At 39.2% G+C, this 27,541-nt stretch overlaps 1 protein-coding gene across 3 annotated transcripts in view; it reads left to right on the top strand.

The window, feature by feature from the left end:
• Gna14 (G protein subunit alpha 14) overlaps nucleotides 1-27,541 on the top strand; it is a 194,432-nt gene that overhangs the window by 99,278 nt on the left and 67,613 nt on the right. For all 3 annotated transcript variants that reach the window (XM_020184937.2, XM_074052097.1, XM_074052098.1), the window contains exon 2: nucleotides 21,097-21,281. In XM_020184937.2, coding sequence (XP_020040526.1) covers nucleotides 21,097-21,281 — 185 coding nt within the window. The remainder of the gene's footprint in view (nucleotides 1-21,096; nucleotides 21,282-27,541) is intronic.

Genomic DNA, 27,541 nt, shown 5'->3' with positions numbered 1-27,541 from the left:
ATAGAGATGATACTGGATAGGGTCAACCAAAATGTACAGGAGACACTCAAGAAATTCCAAGACAATAAAAATAGAGAATTTGAAAAAGCAAAAGAAGAAAGAAAGGAAACCATAGAAGCACTGTATAAACACCAAAGTGAAAGAGAGAACACAATGAATAAATGGATAAATGAACTCAGGACAAAAATAGACAACAATAAAGAAGAAAACAGCCAGGAAATGGAAAACCTCAGAAAAAAGAACGAAACAGAACTGCAAAACAAAACGGAAGGCCAATCCAGCAGAATAGAACAAACAGAAGACAGAATCTCAGAACTTGAAGATGAAATGGTAATTAAAGGAAAAACTGAAGAACTACTAATTAAACAACTCAAGACCTGTGAAAAGAAAATGCAAGAACTCACTGACTCCATCAAAAGACCAAACTTGAGAATCATGGGCATCGAAGAAGGAGAAGAGGTGCAAGCGAAGGGAATGCGTAATATATTCAACAAAATAATAACGGAAAATTTCCCAAATCTAGAGAAAGATATTCCCATACAAATGCAAGAGGCCTCCAGGACACCAAACAGACCAGATCAAAATAGAACTACTCCACGACATATCATCATTAAAACAACAAGTTCAGAAACTAAGGAAAGAATATTGAAGGCTGCAAGAGAGAAAAAACAAGTTACATACAAAGGTAAACCCATCAAAATCACAGCAGACTTCTCAACAGAAACATTAAAAGCAAGAAGAGCGTGGGGTGAGATCTTCCGGGCACTGAATGAAAATAACTTCAACCCCAGGATACTCTACCCAGCAAAGCTATCATTCAAAATAGATGGAGCAATAAAAGTCTTCCATGATAAGCAGAAACTAAAACAATATGTGACCACAAAGCCACCATTACAAAAGATTCTGCAAGGGATCCTGCACACAGAAAGTGACACCCAACTTAACCATGAAAAGGCAGGCAGCACCAAACCACAGGATAAGAAAAAGCAAGACAGTAGAGAGTAACATCAAGTTAGGTACACACAATCAAACCTTCAAACAACTAAGATAACTAAATGGCAGGAATCACCACATACCTATCAGTACTAACACTTAATGTTAATGGACTTAATTCACCCATCAAAAGACACCGTTTGACAAAATGGATTAACAAAGAAGATCCAACAATTTGTTGCTTACAGGAGACTCATCTCACCGACAGAAATAAGCATATGCTTAGGATGAAAGGCTGGAAGAAGATTTACCAAGCCAATGGCCCCCGAAAACAAGCAGGAGTAGCAATACTTATCTCTGACAAAGTAGACTTCAAACCTACATTGATCAAACGAGATAAAGAAGGACATTCCATACTAATAAAAGGGGAAATAGACCAAAAGGAAATAATAATCATCAATCTGTACGCACCCAACGTCAACACACCCAATTTCATCAAACATACCCTGAAAGACCTAAAAGCATATATAAACACCAACACAGTGGTTGTGGGAGACTTTAACACTCCATTATCATCAATAGATAGGTCATCCAAACAAAAACTCAATAAAGAAATCCAAGATCTAAAATATGCAATAGATCAAGTGGACCTAGTAGATGTCTACAGAACATTTCATCCAACCTCTACACAATATACATTCTTCTCAGCAGCCCATGGAACCTTCTCCAAAATAGATCATATCCTAGGGCACAAAGCAAGCCTCAGCAAATATAAGAAAATAGAAATAATACCATGCATACTATCTGACCACAATGCAGTAAAAGTAGAACTCAACAACAAAAGTAAAGACAAAAAACATGCAAACAGCTGGAAACTAAATAACTCATTACTTAATGAAGAATGGATCATCGATGCAATAAAAGAGGAAATTAAAAAGTTCCTAGAAGTCAATGAAAATGAAAACACAACCTACCGGAACCTATGGGACACAGCTAAGGCAGTCTTGAGAGGAAAGTTTATAGCCATGAGTGCATATATTAAAAAGATTGAAAGATCCCAAATCAATGACCTAATGATACATCTCAAACTCCTAGAAAAACAAGAACAAGCAAATCCCAAAACAAATAGAAGGAGAGAAATAATAAAAATAAGAGCTGAAATCAACGAAATAGAAACCAAAAAAACCATACAAAGAATTAATGAAACAAAAAGTTGGTTCTTTGAAAAAATAAACAAGATCGATAGACCCCTGGCAAACCTGACTAAAATGAGGAGAGAAAAAACCCAAATTAGTAGAATCAGGAATGCAAAAGGGGAGATAACAACAAACACCATGGAAGTCCAGGAAATCATCAGAGACTACTTTGAGAACCTATATTCAAATAAATATGAAAATCTAAAAGAAATGGACAGATTTCTAGATACATATGATCATCCAAAACTGAACCAAGAGGAAATTAATCACCTGAATAGACCTATAACACAAAATGAAATTGAAGCAGCAATCAAGAGTCTCCCCAAAAAGAAAAGTCCAGGACCTGATGGATTCTCTGCTGAATTCTATCAGACCTTTAAAGAAGAACTGATACCAACCCTCCTTAAACTGTTCCATGAAATAGAAAGGGAAGGAAAACTGCCAAACACATTTTATGAAGCCAGTATTACACTTATCCCAAAACCAGGCAAAGACACCTCCAAAAAGGAGAACTATAGGCCAATCTCCTTAATGAACATTGATGCAAAAATCCTCAACAAAATAATGGCAAATCGAATTCAGCAACACATCAAAAAGATTATTCACCACGACCAGGTAGGCTTCATCCCAGGGATGCAGGGGTGGTTCAACATACGAAAATCAATAAACGTAATAAACCACATTAACAGAAGCAAAGACAAAAACCACTTGATCATCTCAATAGATGCAGAAAAAGCCTTTGATAAGATCCAACATCATTTCATGATAAAAGCTCTAAGAAAACTAGGAATAGAAGGAAAGTTCCTCAACATTATAAAAGCTATATATGACAAACCTACAGCCAGCATTATACTTAATGGAGAAAAATTAAAACCATTCCCTCTAAAATCAGGAACCAGACAAGGATGCCCACTATCTCCACTCCTATTCAACATAGTACTGGAATTCCTAGCCAGAGCAATTAGGCAAGAAGAAGGAATAAAAGGAATACAAATAGGTAAAGAAACTGTCAAAATATCCCTATTTGCAGACGACATGATCCTATACCTTAAAGACCCAAAAAACTCTACTCAGAAGCTTCTAGACATCATCAATAGCTATAGCAAGGTAGCAGGATATAAAATCAACATAGAAAAATCATTAGCATTTCTATACACTAACAATGAGCAAACGGAAAAAGAATGTATGAAAACAATTCCATTTACAATAGCCTCAAAAAAAATCAAATACCTAGGTGTAAACCTAACAAAAGATGTGAAAGACCTCTACAAGGAAAACTATACACTTCTGAAGAAAGAGATTGAGGAAGACTATAGAAAGTGGAGAGATCTCCCATGCTCATGGATTGGTAGAATCAACATAGTAAAAATGTCAATACTCCCAAAAGTAATCTACATGTTTAATGCAATTCCCATCAAAATTCCAATGACATTCATCAAAGAGATTGAAAAATCTACTGTTAAATTTATATGGAAACACAAGAGGCCACGAATAGCCAAGGCAATACTCAGTCAAAAGAACAATGTAGGAGGTATCACAATACCTGACTTCAAACTATATTACAAAGCAATAATAATAAAAACAGCATGGTACTGGCACAAAAACAGACATGAAGACCAGTGGAACAGAATAGAGGATCCAGATATGAAGCCACACAACTATAAGCAACTTATCTTTGACAAAGGAGCTAAAAATATACGATGGAGAAATAGCAGCCTCTTCAACAAAAACTGCTGGGAAAACTGGTTAGCAGTCTGCAAAAAACTGAAACTAGATCCATGTATATCACCCTATACCAAGATTAACTCAAAATGGATCAAGGATCTTAATATCAGACCCCAAACTCTTAAGTTGATACAAGAAAGAGTAGGAAATACTCTGGAGTTAGTAGGTATAGGTAAGAACTTTCTCAATGAAACCCCAGCAGCACAGCAACTAAGAGATAGCATAGATAAATGGGACCTCATAAAACTAAAAAGCTTCTGTTCATCAAAAGAAATGGTCTCTAAACTGAAGAGAACACCCACAGAGTGGGAGAAAATATTTGCCAATTATACATCAGACAAAGGACTGATAACCAGAATATACAGGGAACTTAAAAAACTAAATTCTCCCAAAACTAATGAACCAATAAAGAAATGGGCATGTGAACTAAACAGAACTTTCTCAAAAGAAGAAATTCAAATGGCCAGAAAACACATGAAAAAATGCTCACCATCTCTAGCAATAAAGGAAATGCAAATTAAAACCACACTAAGATTCCACCTCACCCCTGTTAGAATAGCCATCATCAGCAACACCACCAACAACAGGTGTTGGCGAGGATGTGGGGAAAAAGGAACCGTCTTACACTGTTGGTGGGAATGTAGACTAGTACAACCACTCTGGAAAAAAATTTGGAGGCTACTTAAAAAGCTGGACATCGATCTACCATTTGATCCAGCAATACCACTCTTGGGGATATACCCAAAAGACTGTTACTCCAGAGGCACCTGCACATCCATGTTTATTGCGGCACTATTCACAATAGCCAAGTTATGGAAACAGCCAAGATGCCCCAGCACTGACGAATGGATTAAGAAAATGTGGTATCTATACACAATGGAATTTTATGCAGCCATGAAGAAGAACGAAATGTTATCATTTGCTGGTAAATGGATGGAATTGGAGAACATCATTCTGAGTGAGGTTAGCCTGGCTCAAAAGATCAAAAATCATATGTTCTCCCTCATATGTGGACATTAGATCAAGGGCAAACACAACAAGGGGATTGGACTATGAGCACATGATAAAAGCGAGAGCACACAAGGGAGGGGTGAGGATAGGTAAGACACCTAAAAAACTAGCTAGCATTTGTTGCCCTTAATGCAGAGAAACTAAAGCAGATACCTTAAAGCAACTGAGGCCAATAGGAAAAGGGGACCAGGAACTAGAGAAAAGGTTAGATCAAAAAGAATTAACCTAGAAGGTAACACCCATGCACAGGAAATCAATGTGAGTCAATGCCCTGTATAGCTATCCTTATCTCAACCAGCAAAACCCCTTGTTCCTTCCTATTATTGCTTATACTCTCTCTACAACAAAATTAGAGATAAGGGCAAAATAGTTTCTGCTGGGTATTGAGGGGGGAGCGGGAGGGGGTGGAGTGGGTGGTAAGGGAGGGGGTGGGGGCAGGGGGGAGAAATAAACCAAGCCTTGTATGCACATATGAATAATAAAAGAAAAATGAAAAAAAAAAAAAACAACAACAACAAAAAAAAAAAAAAAAAAAAAAAAAGCCTGAGGGCATATTGAGCCAGGGAGGCATTGAACGTTTGCATGGTCCAGGCAAGAGTACAGATTCAATCCTGTGACTAGTCTTCTCTTCTCACTACCCCCGCCACCCACAGAGCAAAGGACTTTATATGCACCATGCCTAGCACATCCAAGCTTTGTCTACACGTCCTCACAAACATCTGTCCCTTCTCCTCCCTTCAGGCCATGGAACTGTACACCAGTTCTATATCTGGCTCCGAAGATGGATTTTGGGGATGGGCCCCTATGAGCCCTAGAAGTGAGCTTGGAACCATTTGGGCCGGGAAGTTTCAGGGTCTTGAAGCCAAGGAGGGGACATGGCACATCCCCTTATCCTTGTACCTTCCTTTTCCCCTTCATTGAGGAGAAGGTAAAGGGGACCAGAAGAAGCCCTCTAAAATGGGGGCTCCTTTGTATCACTCTAAGGGTGGCACCATGGCTGACCCTTTCATTTTCAGCCAGCAAACATGTGAAGGTCTGTTCTGTGCAGATTGTTAGGCTAGGTATTGCAGGAGGGTACGAACTACAAAGCTATTTTTAACCTAGCTGTGGGGGAGATAAAAGCTGAACTGAGAAGATTTTCAAAACAACTTATTATTAAGGGAAATCATTGGCCATAATTGTCAAGTAGGGGAGTTGTGGGTGAGATGTGGTGAAGTGACAGTTCTGGTGTTAGAAGGCGGGTTGTTCCAGGGCCCTAGGTTATTAGAGACTGTGGGTTCCATGGGTGGCAAACTCAAATGCTCTCTGGGTTTCAGCCTGTACCATAAGTGTATGAATGGACCTAATACAATACAATAGGTATAAGGGAAAAAACATGATGGGGTTTGTGCTGAACTAGAGAATATATGTCCTATTGAAAGTCTTTCAAATTAAAAATTAAAGACTTGAACACTATACTGACCAAATGAAAGGGAATAGGATCTCAGAGTCCAAGTTTCTGGGGTTGTCGGTGAAGAAATTAATCTGATCTTGCCACATGAATGCAGAAATTTAATAGCCTTCCCACCTTTACTCCTCATAAAGTAACAGCAGAGGAAATTGTTACACAGAGAAAAGAAGTGTGAGAAAAGCTGGGAATGGTGATCATAGCTGTAATCCCAGCTACTTGGGGGAGAGAGATGGGAGGATCACAGTACAAGTCCAGTCTGGACCAAAAGTTAGTGAGCTTCTGTCTCTGAAACAAAATGGGGGTGTGGCTCATGGGGTAGAGCACCTGCCTAGCAAGCATAAGGCCCTGAGTTCAAACCCCAGTATAGCTGAAAAAAAAAAAAACAGGAAAAGAAAATAGTGTGACAGGAAAAGTTATAAGGAGAAAGCTTTTTAACATGCTAACAAAAGTTGTGATGATGCTTAAGACAAGTGGGAACAATGAACAGCCCCCTTGCCTTTGATGACAGAGGACAAAAAGTTTTGCCACATCTAGAAAATGTGCAGGAAATCCCCTACTATCCTCTTCACTTCTGTAAACACCCTACTAATAATTAGTATGTCAAGTGTATTAGAGTGAAATAGGCACTTTACTGGTTTGAAAAGTGCCTCGCCTCTGAAATTCATGATGGGCTTGGAATCTGCAAATGGGACCTTCTTTGGAAAAGGGACTTTAGAAGTGTGATCTAGTATTGGTCATAGAGGATGTGGGGAACCTAAATACAATGTGATCTGTCCTATTATAAGAAGGGTGAAAGTAGGAGAAAGACATAAAGATCAAGGATGACTACATGGAGGCAAAGACACAGTTGGAGCTGTGCTGCTACAGGGTCACAGCCATCAAGGGCTCTCAGCCACCACTGAGAGCTAGGAGAGGAGCATGGAGCAGAGTCTTCCTGGTGAGAGAATCCATTTCTGTTGTTTTTAGCCACTCAGTTTGCCATACATTGTCACAGCAGCCTAAGAACCTAATTCAGGTACTATTTTCTGAGTATTTGGCCTCAAAGTTTCTAATTCCATTTCTAATTTTATCTCCTGAGCTGCTACACTGGTTTTTTCCTCTCCATTTTCATGATTATCACCCTTATAATTTATTGTAATAACTATAACATTGCTTTACATTTGTGAATGTAAAGCTTTCTACAATTAAAAGTGCTTTTAATTCTTACAACAAGTGGTGGTGAGGATGTTATTATTCCACCCACTTAATTGATGAAATGGAGCTTCAGAAAGTTTAAGTAAGTTATCCAAGTTTATACTGTTAGCTAGTGAATTAAATCTGAGGTTGCAGTAGAAATAGACCCTTTAACTCCAAGGAAAAATAATCAGCCAATGGGTGGCCTTGTAATAATTACTGTGCCATACCACCTTCTCTATCATTTCAAAGAAAAGGCCACAGGACTTATCTCTATGGTTGGATAAAATGAGAGCAGTAATCCTCAGATCATCCTTTGCTTCCTTATAGCTTGGAGGAATAACTTTTGTTATTTTTACAGCAAAGTCATCCCACCAATTGGTACAACAGAGTAAAGAGGGAAGGAGGTCAAGGTTGCTTACTTACTTCATTTCTTGTAATAACAGAATTTCTTTTATGTTTAAATACAGCTCTTGAAGCTACATCTGTTGAGTTTTGGTGGAAAGGTTTTTTTCCTTGTAAGTAGGCCACTAGGAACAGAATGAACACAAGTAATATCTGTCTCATGTCCAGGTTTCCTTTAGCCAAAATGATCTGTTTTGCTCACGTTTCCCCACTGTCTGTATCAACACAGCTAGTTGGATTTTGTCGGTTAGCTGGTTTTGTAGTAATGAAAAAAATACATCCTCTCAATAAAAGAAGCATGTTAAGATCTGCCACAATTTTCTTACTGAAAATCTAAGTTATTTGTTAGTGTGGAAGTTGTATAAAAGGAAAATCTAGGTATTAATGGATTTTTTTTTTTTTTTGCAGCATAGGGACCTGAACTCAGGCTGATTATGTGCTAGACCAGGGTACTTGAGTATGAAAAGACTGTTATTATTAATTACTTTAGAACAATGGGTATCATTAGGGCTGTCCTGGGCAACCAGAAAGTGTAGTTATCCTGGTTATTTTAACCCATAATAGAGAAAGGACTGTAGCCTGTGTTTTTGGAAACAGTCTACCCATAAACAAGATATTTATGAGCAGAGTGAGATGGTATGCTAATCAGTTTTGTGTCATGGTAACAAATATCTGAGATAACCAGCTTACAAAGAGAAAAAGGTTATTTTGGCTTTTGATTTTGGAGGACCCAGTCTGTGATTGATTGGACATGTTGCTTTTGGGCCTGTGGTGAGGTAGTACACAATGGCAGCAAGCATGTGGTGTCAGGGGAAAGAGAGAGAGAGAGAGAGAGTCTGCTTGTCCAGAATCCCACAGTCCCCTCAAAGGCACACCCCCAATGACCGGAGACTTCTCACTAGGCCCCACCGCCTAAAGATTCCACCACCTCCCAGTAGTGTGGGCTGAGGACCAAACCTTTAACGCGTGGGCCTTTGAGGATCGTTGCAGATCCAAACTGCAGCATTCCACACTGTCCTCTAAAGCATCATTTCTGTCTCACAATGCAGGATGCATTCAATCCATCTGTAGCACTCTTGAAGTCTTAACTATTCCAGCATTGCTCAAGAGTCCAAGTCTAAAGTTTCTTTTGAGACATTGAGACACAAGGCACACTCTGCTCTAAGCCCTTATAAAAAAATTAAAGCACAAGTTACATACTTCCAAGATACAATGGTGTGATAGGCACGGGGCAAACCTTCCTCTTCCAAAATGGGAGAAATTGGGCATAATAAAGAGGGATAAGACCAATACCCAGCAAGCAAATGTGAAATCCTATAGCTCCATACCAGCATGAAGGGCACCCTATGGCAGGGTGTGAGCCCCAAAGGGCTTGGGCAACACCACTCCTACAGCCATGCTGACTTTAGGGCTGACTCTGCTGCAGCCGATAGGTTTACTTAACAAGCTTTGCATATTTCTTCTTTCTGGAGTTTTAATTGCAGCTTCACCTCACTCTCACAGCTCCACACATTGCTCTGTGAGGGACCATTGCAGGGACTCTGCCCCTGCCATACATTGCTGGGTCTCCCAGGACTTCCTTTGAAATCTTGGTGGAAGCCTCCATGGCCCCGTAACTCTTTCATTCTGCATGCCTGCAAAACTAGAACCACATGGATGATGCTAAAGTCTGTCATAGGCACAAACTATTCAGTGCACTCTTCTCAAATGGCAGTCTTTGAAGCAAATGTTAATTTCTATGCCTTTGAGTCTGTAATGGCTTCTCCTGGTTTCTAAATTCTCTCCATTCATCTTTTCTTTTGTAGCAATGCAAAGCACTTGGCTTCTTTGCAGTGACATCAATCTCTTTAGCAATCACATTGTCCTTGGCTGCACCTCTGCACTTGGTTCTTTTCTAGCCAAGTTGTGAATTTTTCTTTTCTTGTGCTTTGCTGTCCTTTGCTTCCAGTTCTCTCTGTAAGTTTGGCTAAAAGCAGCCAGCAATGCCATGCCATAACCTGAATGCTATGCTTCCTTGAAATGTCCTCTGTCTGATAATCTAATCCATTACCTTTAAGCTGAGCCTTCTACAAAATCTTGGGGAAAGGACAAAAAATACCAAATTCTTTGCCATGGTATAACAAGAATAGGCTCTAGTCCAATTGCCAAAAGTGACAGGGCCTGAGTTTTAGGTGGATGATATCACCTTGCCAGTATCTTGTTAGTACTTTCTTTATTCTTTACTTGTTTCATTTTTAAATTGGATATTTCAAAGGTAAATTCACATATTTTGATCAAAATGGCAGAATGAAAACCACTATATATCTATTTATATATGTGTATAAATCTGAATAAAACTAGTTATTAAATTGGCTGCTTTCCAGAAGTCCAAGAAGGACTTTAAAAGAATAAAGAGGGATAACAACATATAATCCTTTTAAAGAATTACAGTATTGGAATTCCCATGCTTTCTTTCTTAACCTGATATCATATTTAATTGTTCCAGAAGCAGCGTTTGTTTAACTAGCATTTATTTATCTCCTTTCCTGCCCTTACAGAGTTGTAAGGATTTTAAGTTCATTGTCTGTTTTCAGAGCTTCTTTCTTTTTCTTAAGATCCTTGCTCTATTCTGCTTCAACATGAGCAAAATCAAAGTTCTGGACAGTCATAACAGCTGTGTAGGAGCCCCTAGGCTCATTCTTCAGTTAGCCATTCTAATGTGAGGCTCGTCCTCATATTCTTTCAAAGGTTGAGAGGCCAATGACTTACCAGCACCTTGTGATTTCTTGGTGAATGTCAACAGCAAGAATGGGAGAAATATTAATTTTCGAAAGCACAGTGGACTGTGGAATATTCTACAATCATTTATGAAAATGCATACAAGTTGCCTTTTTTAATAAAACAATTGGGTCAAAGTCTTATGGAGCAAAAAGTGAGCCCATGACCCTCCTTCCAGGAGAAGTGCGTCAGGCTAATGCAATCACTAGTAATTTATCAGTAAGCCACAGAGCTTATTTGGATAGGATTCTTCCTGTCATCTGTGTGACTTACTCATTTCATGGGAAAAATAATGGATATGTGGGAAGTTTTCCAAAATAGCTTTGTTGTTAACAAGCATTTGATTTTTAAGAGTCTATGGATTTTACTACTTTTCCAGAATCATATTCAGATGAGCTATTGACACAGAATGAGTTAAATTGTGTAACTATTTTTTTTGAGACAGGGTCACTCTGTAGCCTAAAGTTGCTAGGTAGCCCAGGCTGCCCTCGGATTCACAACCTCCCAGGCACTGGTGTTGCAGACATATGCCACCACAGCTCGCTGAACTGCGTAACTCTTTACATAAAGATATAATGTTTGGCAGTGACAAAGATCTCTAAGTCATGTGACTATATACAAAAAATGAATGTAAATTAATGTCAACCGTTTCCTGATATAAAGTAATTAATACTCAGCTAAATGCTTGTGTATATGTTTATAACATCCGTGATCAGTTGGGCGTATGAATTTGGAACCCACTAATGTAGAAGTCTGACTGTGCTTGGAATTTACTGCTCTTCTGTGTAGTCAGTAAAGGTAATTTGCATATTAGTAAATCAAAATACTATGAAATATAATACAGCTTCTTTTGAATTGTTCTCCATTATTCTTTTTAAAATTATTAAATTGTCCATTGAGCTTCATTACTTAATTTCTTTCAACTTTTTCTTTTTGTTTCAAAAGCTTTATATTGATTTTTTCTGTTCAGAGTTGCTCTGAACCCCTGTCTCCAGTTGTTTCTGGTTCAGTGTTGCTAAGTCATTGCTGCTTCTCCTTTTATGGTTAAAAACAGTATTTCCTCTATGTGCAAGAACAGAAGCTGGCGAAGTTACTATAGTTGTGATGGTGACATGGGGGCTGGGCAGAACTGAATAAGTGAATCTAATTTCCCCTCTGGAAATTGGAAAACAGCCCCTGAGGGGGTATTTTATTCATGCAGAAATGAAATTGGAACTTGGTAGAAAAACCTTTCAACTCAAATGAATATGATGTAAGCTTGGACATTCCAGGTCCTGGTAGATTCTATTAGAAGAAACTCCCTTTAGAAAGCCCCAGAGCTGTTTTCCAACGAGTTCAGGGACTCAGTGCATCGGAACCCCTGAAGTATTGGTTAAAGTGCATATTTCCAGGCTCCTGCAAGGGCCAGCCAAACTTAATACAACTGAGGAGTTCAAAATCTGCCTTCTACCCACCCATGGATTCTGCTTTGTACTTGGGTTGGAATCATTACGAATTTTCCCCATCAAAGGCCAGATTTTCTCACAGATGAGTATCTTTACAATGACAAGTACCATGATGGTGGCACACACAGGTGCAGAAACTCCCACTGAGTGGGTAGCTACTGCCTGGGCATCCAAGGTCAGTAGCCATAGCCTAAGGTCAGCCCAAGTTGGAGTGGCTCAAGCAGAGAAAGTCATAACACTCTCCTCTGGGCAGGCCTCTTTGCACTTAAGAACTGCTCCTGTTTAATGATTATAAAAAAAGAAAATTCTTAATTCATCTATTTGCACCCCACAAAAGCCCTGATATGGGATTGCGCCTCCAGTGTTGCTAGCACCAGATTTTGAGTGTCTTTACCAGGAAGGGCAAGCAGCAGGCACCAGGGCAAGTGGCCTTCCACATTGACCAGGAAACTCCACTTCCTGTCTGCTTCCTCAAACTGAAATCATCCTGGTTGTCTACAGTCAGTAAATACCCAGTGGTGACTATTTATTAGACTCCTACTGCATGCTCTGTTTTAGGTTCCAAAGATATGGGAACTAAAGAGAAAAAGGTGCCTGTCCTTGGCCAACAAGTTGGTCACATCAGACATATTCAGATCTCCTTCTCCCTGTTGGTCACGTAATTTAGACTATCACCAGCATCCAGAATGGTGCCTTCCTTTTTGCTGCGAGTTCTTTACATTGCCTCCTGTAACACTGAGCTAAAAACAGTGGCTTCTCTTCATGGTTTCAGAAAACATCACAGGCACTGTTGGAAACACTCTGCACATTGAGAAAATTTATTAGCTTGCTTTGGTTCTCAGGGAGGCAGTCTTTCTGAATTTGGGATAAATTCTAGAATAATCGACTTTCTGTTTTGACATCCGTGGTCTGTCACTCAAAGAGGATTTATTTTGCTTTGGCCTCTGTTCCTTCCTGGTTCTTAAAAGCAACTTTTTGTTTTCCCCCATGAGTCTTTCTGTATATTTAAAATTAAGTTGAAACTCTAATCTCATATTGCTTTCTCAAATCCCAGAAAGTTTAGAATTTTAATGTGAAGACATTTTGTTGGCCCTTTTTCAGTTGCATGAGTTTCTGCTCTCAGCTATTTTGTATCTGGATGAAATTCATGGGTAGAATTTCAGAATTCTCTAGAGAAAAGGGGATGAAGGGTGAGGAGGGAATCCTTTTAATGATGAGAAGTAAAAGGTTTGATTTCACAGAAGGAGGACAGTTATTTATTTGTATTTTCCAAAATGTGGTACTCAGATCATTGGAAATAGGTAAGCTGTTTTTAGTTGGAATATTGTTGTTCTTACTTATTTTGTATTTAATTTGATTAATATAGTCAATGATACTGATTTTTCATTTATAACATGTTTCCTTTTAGAACAAATTTATTTAAGTAGCAGATAAAGCTATTAAATAATCATACAGGTGGCAGATGGATATGACAAAACTCACATTATTGGTACACTCATGACTAAGGTTTTAAAAACACTATTTGAATGGAAAGTCAAGAGCAAATGTGCTGTAGGAAAACTCTCAGTCAACTCTACCCACAGTTAGCAGGAGGCAGGTGGAGATGAGATTTAGCTTAACATAGAACACGAGTTATCTGTACATGCCAACCGTGGCAGAGCAGCAAGCTGTGTGTCCACTTAACCAGTACTGAGTGTCTACCACGGACAAGGACGTAACTCTTGTTTAGCGGTGGAGGGGAGGTCAAAGAGCCAGAGCAAAGCTCATGCAAGAGAGTCAGGAGGGTTTGAGCTCTTCAGATCAGAAGCAGCTTTGTCCCTTGCTAGGAGATCATAGAGCATAAAGGCAGAGACAAGGACACTAGGTCCTCTGGTGACTCTTACTGGCCGGGGTGCCTTACCTAGAAGTTAAGCACTGACTTATGACAGAAGTTCTTCAAGTACCACAGGTTCTTCGTGCTGATCAGCATTTATGAGTGCAGTTGTCATTGTTTTACGACACGCATGTGTTCTGAGAAATGCATGGTTTGGCACTTTTGTCCTTATGCAGTGCATTTACACAAACCCAGACAACATAGCCTGTCACACACCTAGGGCACATGCTATGGCTTGTTGTGCCTGGGCTACAAACCAGTATACATGTGACTGTCCTGAATACTGTAGGCAATTGGAACACAACAGTATTTGTGTGTCTGAACGTATCTAGACATGAAAAGGCACAGTAAAAATACTAGGTGATAAGAATTTTTCAGCTTCTTCTTAAGTGTATGAGACCACCATTGTACACATGGCCCTATGTTGACTGAATGTCATTAAATAGCATGTGAAAACAGTGAAACAAAAACAAAATGGAAAAGAGCCATTTCCCTTATTTATATTCAGAGCAAAATCTAGAAACAGAATTCTAATTTTATTCCTCCTCCTCCTCTGTGTTTTTTTCATATTGGGTCCAGGATGGAATGCCTTCTGGACTGGGGACCCCACTCCCATCAGATGTAAGTAAATACCTTGGTACCTTGACACCTAAATTCACCTTCTAGTGAAAATGCTTCCCCTCCTCGTGAACCAAAGAGCTGCTCCTGGACTGAGCTCCCATCTGCGGGTGCTCAGACTGTAGGCTTGCTGCCCGGCCTCTTATGCTGTGGGTTGAGCTGGTGAGAAAGTCCTCACAAAGGCACAAGAGGCAAAGTGGCTGGACCCACACCCACGTTCTAATACAGAATCAACTAGGCTATAAAAACTATGTCACCCAATCCTCAAAGTCAAAATCACCCAATTAAAACCACCAACAATTTTCACTCCAAGAACCATATACTTCAGTTTTCCTTTACTTTCCCTGCGTGCTCATTGTCTGCCTCAACCAGGTGAGGAACTGCAACTCAGATCCTTAGCTTGAGTTTACCTGGTCCCTGTAGTCCTTGTTACAGCTGTCATGGAAACAATGATGCTATCTCCTACCTTCACCTCCCCCTTTCCTGCTCCCCCCTGCTGCTGGAACCATGTCATTTAGAGCATAGTTCTGAAGGCTGAGAGAGAATCCCAAGTGTTGGGATCTCAGCACAGGAGGAGAGGTGTGTCGGGCTGTTTACTTGGGGAGATACCCAGGGTAAAACTAGCCCATTGTGGTGTCATGGGAAGTGTGTGGACCAACATAGGCCTGAACTAAGACCTGGGTCCCAAAACTAACAAGCTGAGGGATCTTGACCAACCTGCTTAATCTTTATGATTCTCAGTTTCCCTTATGGAAAAAGAAAATACTAACTTAGTTATGTGGAGGCTTGAATGAGAACAAGAGGACCTGTCCAGAGGGTCTCTGTGTCCTTGTCCTCAGCCCTTGGCCATAGATGTCTTTCAGTCTCTCTTCTTTGCCTTTAACCTGTCCTATTTTTGCCCTACATTTATTTTCTATTTGAACAACTGCATTTTGAAACTAAAGAATGTTTTTAAATATTTGTATTTATTGAATGCATTTATATATATTTTGTTAATCTTAAAACCACTGTAAATATTTCATTTTTGAAAGATTCCAAATCCAAGAGCAAAAAATCAATAACTCTTAAAATGTATTTGTGTGTTTGGAGCTGGTGGTAAGGTTGGTTCTATCTTCTTGTAAGTGAATGGCCCTTATTTCCAAAAGGTTCTGTGTGTTGGTGCAGAATTTTGAATGTGTCTGGAATCATTTTTCTGGCTTCAGAGCCAAAGTCACAGCTTGTTTGAGGTGGCTACATAATCTTGTGTTCATTTTAGTTTCTTTGTGTATAAAATGTACAAATATTAATGCTTGCTTGAGGTAATTTAGCACTGGACCAATGCTCAGCCCTGTTGGGGTGGAATAAACTGGCAGTGTCCCACTCGGGGGGTGAGTGGGGACCCCAGGACTCTGTGGGAGCAGAGATTTAATCTGACTTTGGACTTTGGACCAATCTTTTACAGAAGAATGTGGGGTATGTGTGTGTGTGTGTGAGAAAGAGAGAGAGACAGAGACAGAGACAGAGACAGAGACAGAGAGATTCTCTATCCCACTTCTCGTGTAGGCTCACTGGGTTGATCTAGGAACCCAATTAATACAAGAGCTGGTTAACAAATGACAAGCATAAAAGTTGATTTTACACGTACACGAAAATCTTCATAAGAGAGTAGAGTCTGAAGACATGACCAAAGCCTGACACTTTTATGCTCTTCAGACAAAGAACAATGCATTTGTGAAGTAATGACAGGACAACTAGACAAGAGGAATAGGACAGTAAATTCTAGGGATGTTACTAAGAGATATAGGGGGAAGAGGTGATGTAGAAGCCAATAGAAGAAAAGAGTTATTTCAGAGTTTGTGCATTCAGGTTCATTACAGCCCTAGTTACAGTCTCTGTTTTTCAGCCTTGGTATGGGAAGGACATCCCTCTCAAAAGGATCTCTGTGACCTGTTCCATGTAGGGAAGTCGGGCCAAATGACCAAGTGGTTTCAGCTGGAAACAATCAGCATACCAATTTGGCCTGTTTTGCCTTCACTCTTTCAGTAGAATGCTCCCACAGACCCTCACATTGTCACGTGCGGACTGGACAGCCAAGAGTCATTGTAAAACAATGGCTTACAGGGGCCCCCAGTCTTTTTTTTTTTTTCTTTTATTATGCATATGTGCATACAAGGTTTGGGTCATTTCTCCCCCCTGCCCCCATCCCCTCCCTTACCACACACTCCACCCCCTCCCTCTCCCCCCCACCCCCTCAATACCCAGCAGAAACTATTTTGCCCTTATCTCTAATTTTGTTGAAGAGAGAGTATAAGCAATAATAGGAAGGAACAAGGGTTTTTGCTGGTTGAGATAAGGATAGCTATACAGGGAGTTGACTCTCATTGATTTCCTATGCGTGTGTGTTACCTTCTAGGTTAATTCTTTTTGATCTAACCTTTTCTCTAGTTTCTGGTCCCCTTTTCCTATTGGCCTCAGTTGCTTTTAAGGTATCTGCTTTAGTTTCTCTGTGTTAAGGGCAACAAATGCTAGCTAGTTTTTTAGGTGTCTTACCTATCCTCACCCCTCCCTTGTGTGCTCCCATTTTTATCATGTGCTCAAAGTCCAATCCCATTGTTGTGTTGCCCTTGATCTAATGTCCACATATGAGGGAGAACAAACGATTTTTGGTCTTTGGGGCCAGGCTAACCTCACTCAGAATGATGTTCTCCAATTCCATCCATTTACCAGCGAATGATAACATTTCGTTCTTTTTCATAGCTGCATAAAATTCCATTGTGTATAGATACCACATTTTCTTAATCCATTCGTCAGTGGTGGGGCATCTTGGCTGTTTCCATAACTTGGCTATTGTGAATAGTGCCGCAATAAACATGGGTGTGCAGGGGGGCACCCAGTCTTGTGGCACCTCGTACAATTCATGGCTCAATTTTCTGAGGTTGTCCATGATACAAGACCTGTGGAGGAAAACCGTGATGCCTCACATTTGTTCATTCTTTCATTTAACAGTTCTTAGAGAGTCACTGTGTAGCAGCAGGCTCCTTGTTTGTTGTACCAATGAGTAATTTCTAAGTAAGACCCTTATTAGATTAGGAGTAGACTGAGAAATCAAGGTGCAAACAAGCAGGCAATGTGCTACCAGTGTGGGATCCAAAGTCCCTTGAGAGCCAAGGGGAAAGCCCAGGTGTTGGAGGAAGGATGGAGGGGAAGAACATTCTTTCCAGGAGTTGTAATGTTTGTAGCAAACCCTGACAGCTGAGGCATTGGTGGCCAGGCGTCTAACTCTTTATGTGTTTGTACCCAACCTGGGCTTTCCCTGACCCTCAGCCTCATCTCCAAGGCACCCACATTTACTGTCTCTGAAGGTTGGAACGAGGTAATGGTGAGCCCGCTTGTGAGGACACTCACCTGTCTGAAGGTCCTCCCTCATGTCCCTGGCAAGGTATGCCAGCAAGATGGCAGCTCAGCTAGGGTTTAGAATTCAGGGTTTAGAAAAATGAGCTTCAGATTTGCCTCCATTAGGCCATGTAACTAAGTCCTTTCGCTCATGACCCAGACTTTCTTCTCTGACAGAAAGCTGTCACTAGAATCCAGTTGAGTAAATCCTAGTTCTTTGTCTTGCTAACTATGTGACAAGCCTGAGTCCCAGGTTTCTCATTTGTAAGATGAAGATAATAGCACATATTTCACAGAATGGCTCAAGGTTTAAAGAAGATAATTTGGGTAGTGTCTGGCACTTAGAGATTATTTAAAAATTTGCGAATATCAGGACCCTAGAAGGGGTCCCTGAGAATCAGTATAAGGTTCACTCTCAGTCATTTTTTTATGGTTGTTTTTGCTGTGGTCAAAGCCATTTTGACCCATATTGAACACAGGGTGGTTGAAAGAGGATTGTTATATCTTATTTTCCCATGTGGTAGACAGTGAAGGAAATTGAAAGTGGATGATTTTTTTATTACCATTTTATATTTAAAAGTATTAGAATGTTATTCAGCCTTAAGAGGAAGGGAATTCTGACATCTGCTATAGCATGGACAAACTTTGAGGATGTCATACTAAGTAAAATAAACCAGGCACAAAAGGACAAAACTGGATAATTCCACTTATATTCCAATATCAAGAGTAGTCAGATTGGGACTGGCAGAGTGGTTCAAGTGGTAAGAATGCCTGCTAGCAAGTGTGAGGCCCTGAGTTCAAACCCCAGTGCCACCTATATATATATATATATATATATATATATATATATATATAATATATATATATTATATATATATATAATATATATAATTTAATTTTATATATATATAATTTGTGTATAGATTATATATATATAATTTAATTTTAACCAATGTACAATGTAAGCCTATTTGGAATTGTCACAGTGAATCCCTCCTATGCAATGAATATATCCCAGAATTTTTTTAGAAAGAGTAGTCAGAGTGATGGAGACAGAAAGAAGGTGTTTCCAGGAATCGGGAGTAGAAGAGGAAGGAGAAGTCATTGTTTAATGATATGGAATTTCAGTTTTGCCAGATGAAAAAGAGTTCTGAAGGTTGGTTGTACAACAGTGTAAATGAACTTAACATACTCAACTATTCACTTAAAAATAGATAGATGGTAACTTTATGTCATGTGTATGTTACCATAATTTAAAAATAAATTTAAAAATAAGTATTAAGCATGTACCAAGTATCAAGTATTATACCAGGCACAATGAGAGCCAATGAAAATAAAACGGCCCCTTATGGAGCTTACAGACTGATAGGGAAGACACATATTAAACAGAATCACAGCAATGGTAGAGTGTAGCTGGAACAAGGACTACACAGAGATTTTCACAGCAACCTGAGTACTGGGACCTGCCCTGGTGAGGGAGGCCAGGCAGAGCCAAAAGCAAAAGTGGACAGTAGGAGGGACAAGCAGTCCAGGAAAGGGGAACAGCATGCATATAGGATGCAAAAAGGGCAGATCTGAGAGAAGGCTCTTGTGACTGGATTGCAGAGGATGGGAGAGAGTACATGGTGAGAAAAGGCTGGTGAGGATGATAAGGCCTCTCTTGCTTATGAGAAAGAGTTTTGTCTTCCTGAGCAAAAAAGGAAGTCACTGAGTGTTTTGAGCTGAAAATGGGGAGGGATACAGAAGAGAAAGTTTGTGTTTTGACAAAATCAATCTAAAGGAATATTTTTTTCTTACAAAGAACAATCTTATCAAATACTAAGAGCTTCATCTTAATTGTGCCTTTGCAATTGGCCTCACCCTAATATTTGTAGAGCCCTGACAAGAGTACACATGGTAACCAACATGCCATGGGTTACAGGTTATAATTAAGCTAGCAAACTATTGTCACTATGTCCCATCCTCTCACTCTAAAAAGTATGTTTTTGTAACTATGATGTCAAAAAAGATATGTACAACTATGGTTTATGTGGTTAAGAGTCAGCAAAGTATCAGAAATGACTGAATTTGATTATAATTTTTGTCTGGATATTCTGTGGGGCCAATGAGAAGTGGATGAATGTGGAGATATTTATAATTAAATCATTTCTTATAGCATAATTTGCTTTCATTTTAGCAAAATCTTCATGTTGTTCTAGCTAGGATTTAACAAAATATGTGTTCTTTAGGCAGAAATACTAAGCTAGACAACTTTCTCTTTTTATAACAGCTTATTTAAAGTGTCCAGCTAGAGTCAATTTAGTTCTTAGATAGTTTCTCCTTCACTTCAACTTGAAGAAACTTTGGCTTGTTGAGGACCTATAAACTAAACTGTTAATAAAATTTTTAAAGATGTACTAGATTTGCAAATTAACCATGAATAGAATACAGGTTCAGACAGTGGTAATGGAATCTCATATGATTTATTACATTTATCACAGAGAATATGAGGAAATGTTTTAATTCCATTGTACAAATCTCTGTACACTGCAACTTCTAATGTCTTTCAAGCAGTATCTCAATCTGCTAAAAATTTGGTCTGGGTGTCATATTTCCCACATTATGTCTGGACATTTATACACATTTAAGAGCAATGGGAATGGTTTAATATTGGAACATGTTCCTTGGCTGCCATGGGCAAATGTTGTGAGTTTTTAAGAATTTTCTGAACATGAGAAGAAGCAATAATCTAGACACTTGGTATAGCTGGGAACCAGTGTTTCACTGTGCAAGGATCAAGCATATTCAAGTATCTGAAAGACACGATTTGGCAAATTAATTAGCCCTTTCTCTTCTCCAAGTGTTTCTGCTGCTGAAAGGATCTTTGCAGGTAGAAGCAGCCCCCATCACTGCCCCTGTCAATGTGAACAGCAGCAAAGCCCTCAAGTGTTCAGGACTTCCAAGGACTCAGGGCAAGGGATGTGGGGAAGCATTTTCTGGGGCTCACGATGGCACTACCCTGTAACCTAAAACCACATAAGCATTTGGCTAACCCTTGCCAAGTCCATCCCACCAACCTGTTTGTTGTTCTGCTAAGGATTAATACTGCCAGGTGCTCCTTTCTAAGTCTGCTGACTATGTTCTTCACTTGTTTTACAGGAACTGGTGAAAGTGGGAAAAGCACCTTTATCAAGCAAATGAGAATAATCCATGGGTCTGGTTACAGTGATGAAGATAGAAAGGGCTTCACAAAGCTGGTTTACCAGAACATATTCACTGCCATGCAAGCCATGATTAGAGCAATGGAGACCCTAAGGATACAATATGTATGTGAACAGAACAAGGTAAAGTGATCAGGGGTATTGGCTCTCTCTGTGAATGCATGCCTTCTCTCTCAGGTGAGTGAATGTCTTTAAACAAAAAGATTTTCTAAGTGCCTTGGTCAGATGATAGAAGCTCTTGAGCTCAAATTCCAGAATGGAGTTGACATTTGAGAGGAGTGTGATGGATTGCTATCCTGATGGTCGTATTTCTGGTGGAGAACTTCAGTAAGAAATACAGCCAGTAGTGTGCTGTTATGTGGTTTGTGGAGGGTCAGAAATTTGAATGGTTATTGAGGTTACTTATTTCAGCCACTGGAAAAGGAAGGCACATCCCTTTGAACTAGGAAACCTAGTTAATTTCTTCAGTGGAGACATTGGGTGTAAGTGGCCAGGTCTTCAGGAATTCTCAGTCTTAGGAAATAGATTGACTCAGGTACTATAGACTACTCAGATAAATCCGTGGGATTTATTTGTTTCTGTTGGGAGCTGGCCCTTCTTGGGAACTAAGTGTTAGTTTATGAGAGCAATGCTGATGCCCCAGATCACAAAGTGTTCTCAAGAAGTGATGGTGTCAAGCTAGCATTTGCTATTCTTCTGCCACTGGTTATTTAAAATGTGAATCTGTTAAAGATCAGAGGATAATAAGAGTAGGGAAAATGGGAGAAGACAAATTTTCAGATGGTATATATGGTATATTGTAATTCAGGAAAATAATACTGTGTTTGAGTTCATTAAGAATCTAGAGCCAGCATAAAGAAGAATGAAACCATGTGGCTTGAAGGTAAATGGATGCAGCTGGAGGACATCATATTAAGTGAGGTAAGCCAGGCTCAGAAAGACAAAGGCCGCATGTTTTCTCTCATATGTGGGAGATAGACATAATACACATACAAGCAATATTATGAAAAACAGGTTACGCTAAGGGGAGGTCACTAACAGAAGAAGGAGGGTAAAAGAAGGAAGTTAAGAAGGTGGATATGGTTGATGTACTTTCTATACAAGAATTAATATAGAATTTTTAAACCTGCTATAATCACCATAAGAAGGGTACTAAGGTACAAGGGAGAAAAATAGAGGGCATGAACCAATTTGGGTTATAATACATGTATACATGGAAACGTCACAAACAAACTCCCTGTACGCTATCTTAAGCAAACAAAAATGCCTTTTTTTCAAAAGCAGAGAACAGGAAGGTAAAATAGGTCCTCTCTGGAGGGTGGCACCAGTGGAGGGGGGAGGATATAAGGAAAGGTTGTAGGAGAGTGAATGTGGTGGGAATATTATGTACTAATGTATGTAAATGGAAAAATGAGACCTGCTGAAACTATTCCAGGAATGGGGGGAGGGAGAGATAAAGGAGAATGATGGAGGGGTGAATTTAACTATGATATATTGTAAGAACTTTTGTAAATGTCACTAAATACCCCCAATACAACAATAATATGGTGATAAAAATAAATTTAGAAAATCAAGTGCTGGGGATGGTGATACATGCCTGTAATCCTAGTACTTAGGGGACTGAGGCAGAGGGAGCAAGAGTTTGAAGCTAGCCCGGACAACATAGGAAGATCCTGTCTTAAAAAAAAAAAAGTGCAAGAGAGAAAGGTGTTTATTTATTTTTATTTTTATTATTTATTCATATGTGCATACATCGTTTGAGCCATTTCTCCCCCCTGCACTCCTCCCCCTCTCTTCCTCCCCTCAGCCTCCCCTTGCTGCCAAGCAGACCTGTTCTGCCCTTATCTCTAACTTTTTTGAAGAGTAGACATAAGCCATAAAAAGAAAGACACAGCATTTTTGCTAGTTGAGATAAGCATAGCTATACAGAGAGATTCCTAGCATTGCTTCCATGCACAAGTGTATTACAACCTGAACTGATTCATCCCTACCTGACCTTTTTACTACTTCCTGATCCCCTTCCCAATTTGATCTCTGTCACTTTAAGGTTACTGTGTTATTCCTCTGCAGTGGGGACATCAAACACTTAAAGTTTTGGGTTTCCTACCTATCCCCATATCTCCCGTATGTGCTCTCTCCTTAGCATGTGACCAAAGTCCAACAACATTGCTTCGTTTGCCCTAGATCTAAAGTCCACATGTGAGGGAGAACATACGATTTTTGGTCTTCTGAGCCTGGCTAACCTCACTGAGAATGAGGTTCTCCAGTTCCATCCATTTACTTGTGAATGATAAGATTCCATTCTTCTTCATGGCTGAGCAAAACTCCATTATGTATAAATACACATTTTCTTAATCCATTCATCACTAGTGGGGCATCTTGGCTGTTTCCATAACTTGGCTATTGTGAATAGTGCTGCAATAAACATGGGTGTGCGGGTGCTTCTGGAGTAACCTGTGTCGCATTCCTTTGGCTATATCCCCAGGAGTGGGACTGCTGGATCCTATGGCAGATCTATGCTTAGATTTTTAAGAAGCCTGCATATTTTTTTCCAGAATGGTTGCACTAACTTGCATTCCCACCAGCAGTGTATGAGGGTTCCTTTTTCCCCACATTCTCGCCAACACCTGTCGTTAGTGGTGTTTTTGATGATGGCTATTCTAACAGGGGTGAGGTGGAATCTTAGTGTGGTTTTAATTTGCATTTCTTTTATGGCTAGAGATGGTGAGCATTTTTTCATGTGTTTTTTGCCCATTTGAATTTCTTCTTTTGAGAAAGCTCTGTTTAGTTCAGTTGCCCATTTCTTTATTGGTTCATTGATTTTGGGAGAGTTTAGTTTTTTAAGTTCCCTGTATATTCTGGTTATCAGTCCTTTGATGTATAGCTGGCAAATATTTTCTCCCACTCTGTGGGTGGTCTCTTCAGTTTAGAGACCATTTCTTTTGTTGTGCAGAAGCTTTTTAATTTTATGAAGTCCCATTTGTCCATCCTTTCTCTTAGTTGCTGAGCTGCTGGGGTTCTATTGAGGAAGTCCTTGCCTATACCTATTACTTCCAGAGTGTTTCCTGCTCCTTCCTGTACTAACTTCAGAATTTCAGGTCTGATATTAAGGTCCTTGATCCATTTTGAGTTGAAAATAGTATAGGGTGATATACATGGATCTAGTTTCAGTTTTTGCAGACGGATAACCACTTTTCCCAGAAACGTTTATTGAAGAGGCTGTCTTTTCTCCATCGTATATTTTTGGCACCTTTGTCAAAATAAGGTGGGCATAGCTGTGTGGATTCATCTCTGGGTCCTCTATTCTGTTCCACTGGTCTTCATGTCTGTTTTTGTGCCAGTACCATGCTGTTTTTATTGCTATTGCTTTGTAATATAGTTTGAAGTTGGGTATTGTGATTCCTCCAGCATTGTTCTTTTGGCTGAGTATTGCCTTGGCTAGTCATAGTCTCTTGTGTTTCCAAATGAACATTAGGGTAGAGTTTTCAATTTCTTTGATGAATGTCATTGGATTTTGATGGGAATTGCATTAAACATATAGATTGCTTTTGGTAATATAGCCATTTTATGTTGATTCTACCAATCCATGAGCACGGGAGATCTTTCCACATTCTGTAGTCTTCCTCGATCTCTTTCTTCAGGAGTTTGTAGTTCTCCTTCTAGAGGTCATTCACATCCTTTGTTAAGTTTACTCCTAGATATTTGATTTTTTTTGAGGCTATTGTAAATGGAATTGTTTCCATACATGCTTTCTCAATTTGTTTGTTGTTGGTGTTTTGAAAATCTAATGATTTTTTTAAGTTGATTTTATATCCTGCCACCTTGCTGTAGCTGTTTATGGTGTCTAGGAGTTTTTGGGTAGAGTTTTTTGGGTCTTTAAGATATAGGGTCATGTCGTCTGCAAATAGGGATATTTTGACAGTTTCTTTACTTATTTGTATTCCTTTTATTTCTTCTTCTTGCCTAATTGCTCTGCCTAGAAATTCCAGGACTATGTTGAATAGGAGTGGGGAGAGTGGGCACCCTTGTCTCTTTCCTGATTTTAGGGGAAATGGTTTCAGTTTTTCACCATTAAGTATGATGTTGGCTGTAGGTTTGTCATATATAGCCTTTACAATGTTGAGGTACATTCCTTCTATTCCTAGTTTTCTTAGAGCTTTTATCATAAAGTGGTGTTCAATCTTGTCAAAGGCTTTTTCTGCATCTATTGAGATGATCAAGTGGTTTTCGTCTTTGCTTCTATTAATGTGCTGTATTACATTTATAGATTTGCGTATGTTGAACCACCCCTCCATCCCTGGGATGAAGCCTCCTTGGTCATGGTGAATGATCTTTCTGATGTGTTGTTGGATTCGATTTGCCATTATTTTGTTGAGGATTTTTGCATCGATGTTCATTAAGGAGATTGGACTATAGGTCTCCTTTTTGGAGGTGTCTTTGTCTAGTTTTGGGATGAGTGTAATACTGGCTTCATAAAATGAGTTAGGCAGTGTTCCTTCCCTTTCTATTTCATGGAACAGTTTAAGGAGGGTTGATATTAGTTATTCTTTAAAGGTCTGATAAAATTCAGCAGAGAATCCATCAGGTCCTGGACTTTTCTTTTTTGGGAGACTCTTAATTGCTGCTTCAATTTCATTTTGTGATATAGATCTACTCAGGCAATTAATATCCTCTTGGTTCAATTTTGGATGGTTAACAGTATCTAGAAATTTGTCCATTTCTTCAAGATTTTCAAATTTATTAGAATATAGGTTCTCAAAGTAGTCTCTGATGATTTCCTGGATTTCCATGGTGTTTGTTGTTATCTCCCCTTTTGCATTTCTGATTTTACTGATTTGGGTTTTTTCTCTCCTCAGTTGTTTGCCAGGGGTCTGTCAATCTTATTTATTTTTTCAAAGAACCAGCTTTTTGTTTCATTGATTCTTTGTATGTTTTTTGTTTGTTTCTATTTCATTAATTTCAGCCCTTATTTTTATTATTTCTTTACTTCTGCTTGTTTTGGGATTTGCTTGTTCTTGTTTTTCTAGGAGTTTGAGATGTAGCATTAGGTCATTGATTTGAGATCTCTCTGTCCTTTTAATACATGCACTTATGGCTATAAACTTTCCTCTTAGGACTGCCTTTGCTGTGTCCCATAGGTTCCGGTAGGTCGTGTTTTCATTTTCATTAACTTCCAGGAACCTTTTAATTTCCTCTTTTATTTCATCAATGACCCATTGATCATTGAGCAATGTGTTGTTCAGCTTCCAATTGTTCGCATGTTTTTTACTGTTGTTTTTGTTGTTGAGTTCTAGTTTTAATGCATTGTGATCAGATACAATGCATGGGATTATTTCTATTTTCTTATATTTGCTGAGGCTTGCTTTGTGCCCTAAGATATGATCAATTTTGGAGAAGGTTCCATGGGCTGGAACCCATATTGTGCAGAAGTTGGACGAAATATTCTATAGACATCAGCTAGGTCCATTTGATTTATGGTGTGATTTAGTTTTAGAATTTCTTTATTGATTTTTTGTTTGGATGACCTATCTATTGGTGATAGGGGGGTATTAAAGTCTCCCACTATCACTGTACTGGAATCTATATATGCTTTTAGGTCCTTCAGAGTATGTTTGATGAAATTGGGTGCACTGTCATTGGGTGCATATAGGTTATTAATTGTTATTTCTTTTTGGTGTATTTCACCATTTATTAGTTTGGAGTGTCCTTCTTTATCTCGTTTGATCAATGTAAGTTTGAAGTCTACTTTGTCCGAGATAAGTATTGCTACTCCTGCCTGTTTTCAGGGGCCATTGGCTTGGTAAATCTTCTTCCAGCCTTTCACCCTAAGCCAGTGCTTGTTTTTGTCAATGAGATGGGTCCCCTGTAAACAACAGATTGTTGGATATTCCTATTTAATCCAGTTTGCCAAACAGTGTGTTTTGATGGGGTAGTTAAGTCCATTAACATTCAGTGTTAGTATTGATAGGTATGTGGTGATTCCTGTCATTTAATTGTTTTTGTTGTTTAAGGGTTTGATTGTGTGCAGCTGAATTAATTAATGTTACTCTCTGATTCCTTGTCTTTTCTTCTCCTGTGGTTTGGTGCACAGAGCAAAACATGGTTTTGTTTGCTTTCATTTTCTGTGTGCAGAATTCCTTGAAGAATCTTTAAATAATCAATGATGTGGCCTAATGATAAACAGAAAAATTCTGTGTCAGATGAGTCTCTCATGGATCTATTTAAAAAGAATTTTGCTGCTAAAATGCCAGAAATGACCTGCTTTAGTATGGACAACCTTACCATAAACTGGTGGCACCTGTGCTCATGTGTATTTTATAAATATGCTAGACAAAAAATTTCATAGCATTCAAACAATTAAAATGTTTTATTGCTCCATGACT

The sequence above is a fragment of the Castor canadensis genome, chromosome 13 (genome assembly GCF_047511655.1).
Source record: "Castor canadensis chromosome 13, mCasCan1.hap1v2, whole genome shotgun sequence".
Lineage (NCBI taxonomy): Eukaryota > Metazoa > Chordata > Mammalia > Rodentia > Castoridae > Castor > Castor canadensis.
Note: the sequence above shows the minus strand (reverse complement) of the source record. Positions and strands in the feature narration are given on the sequence as shown.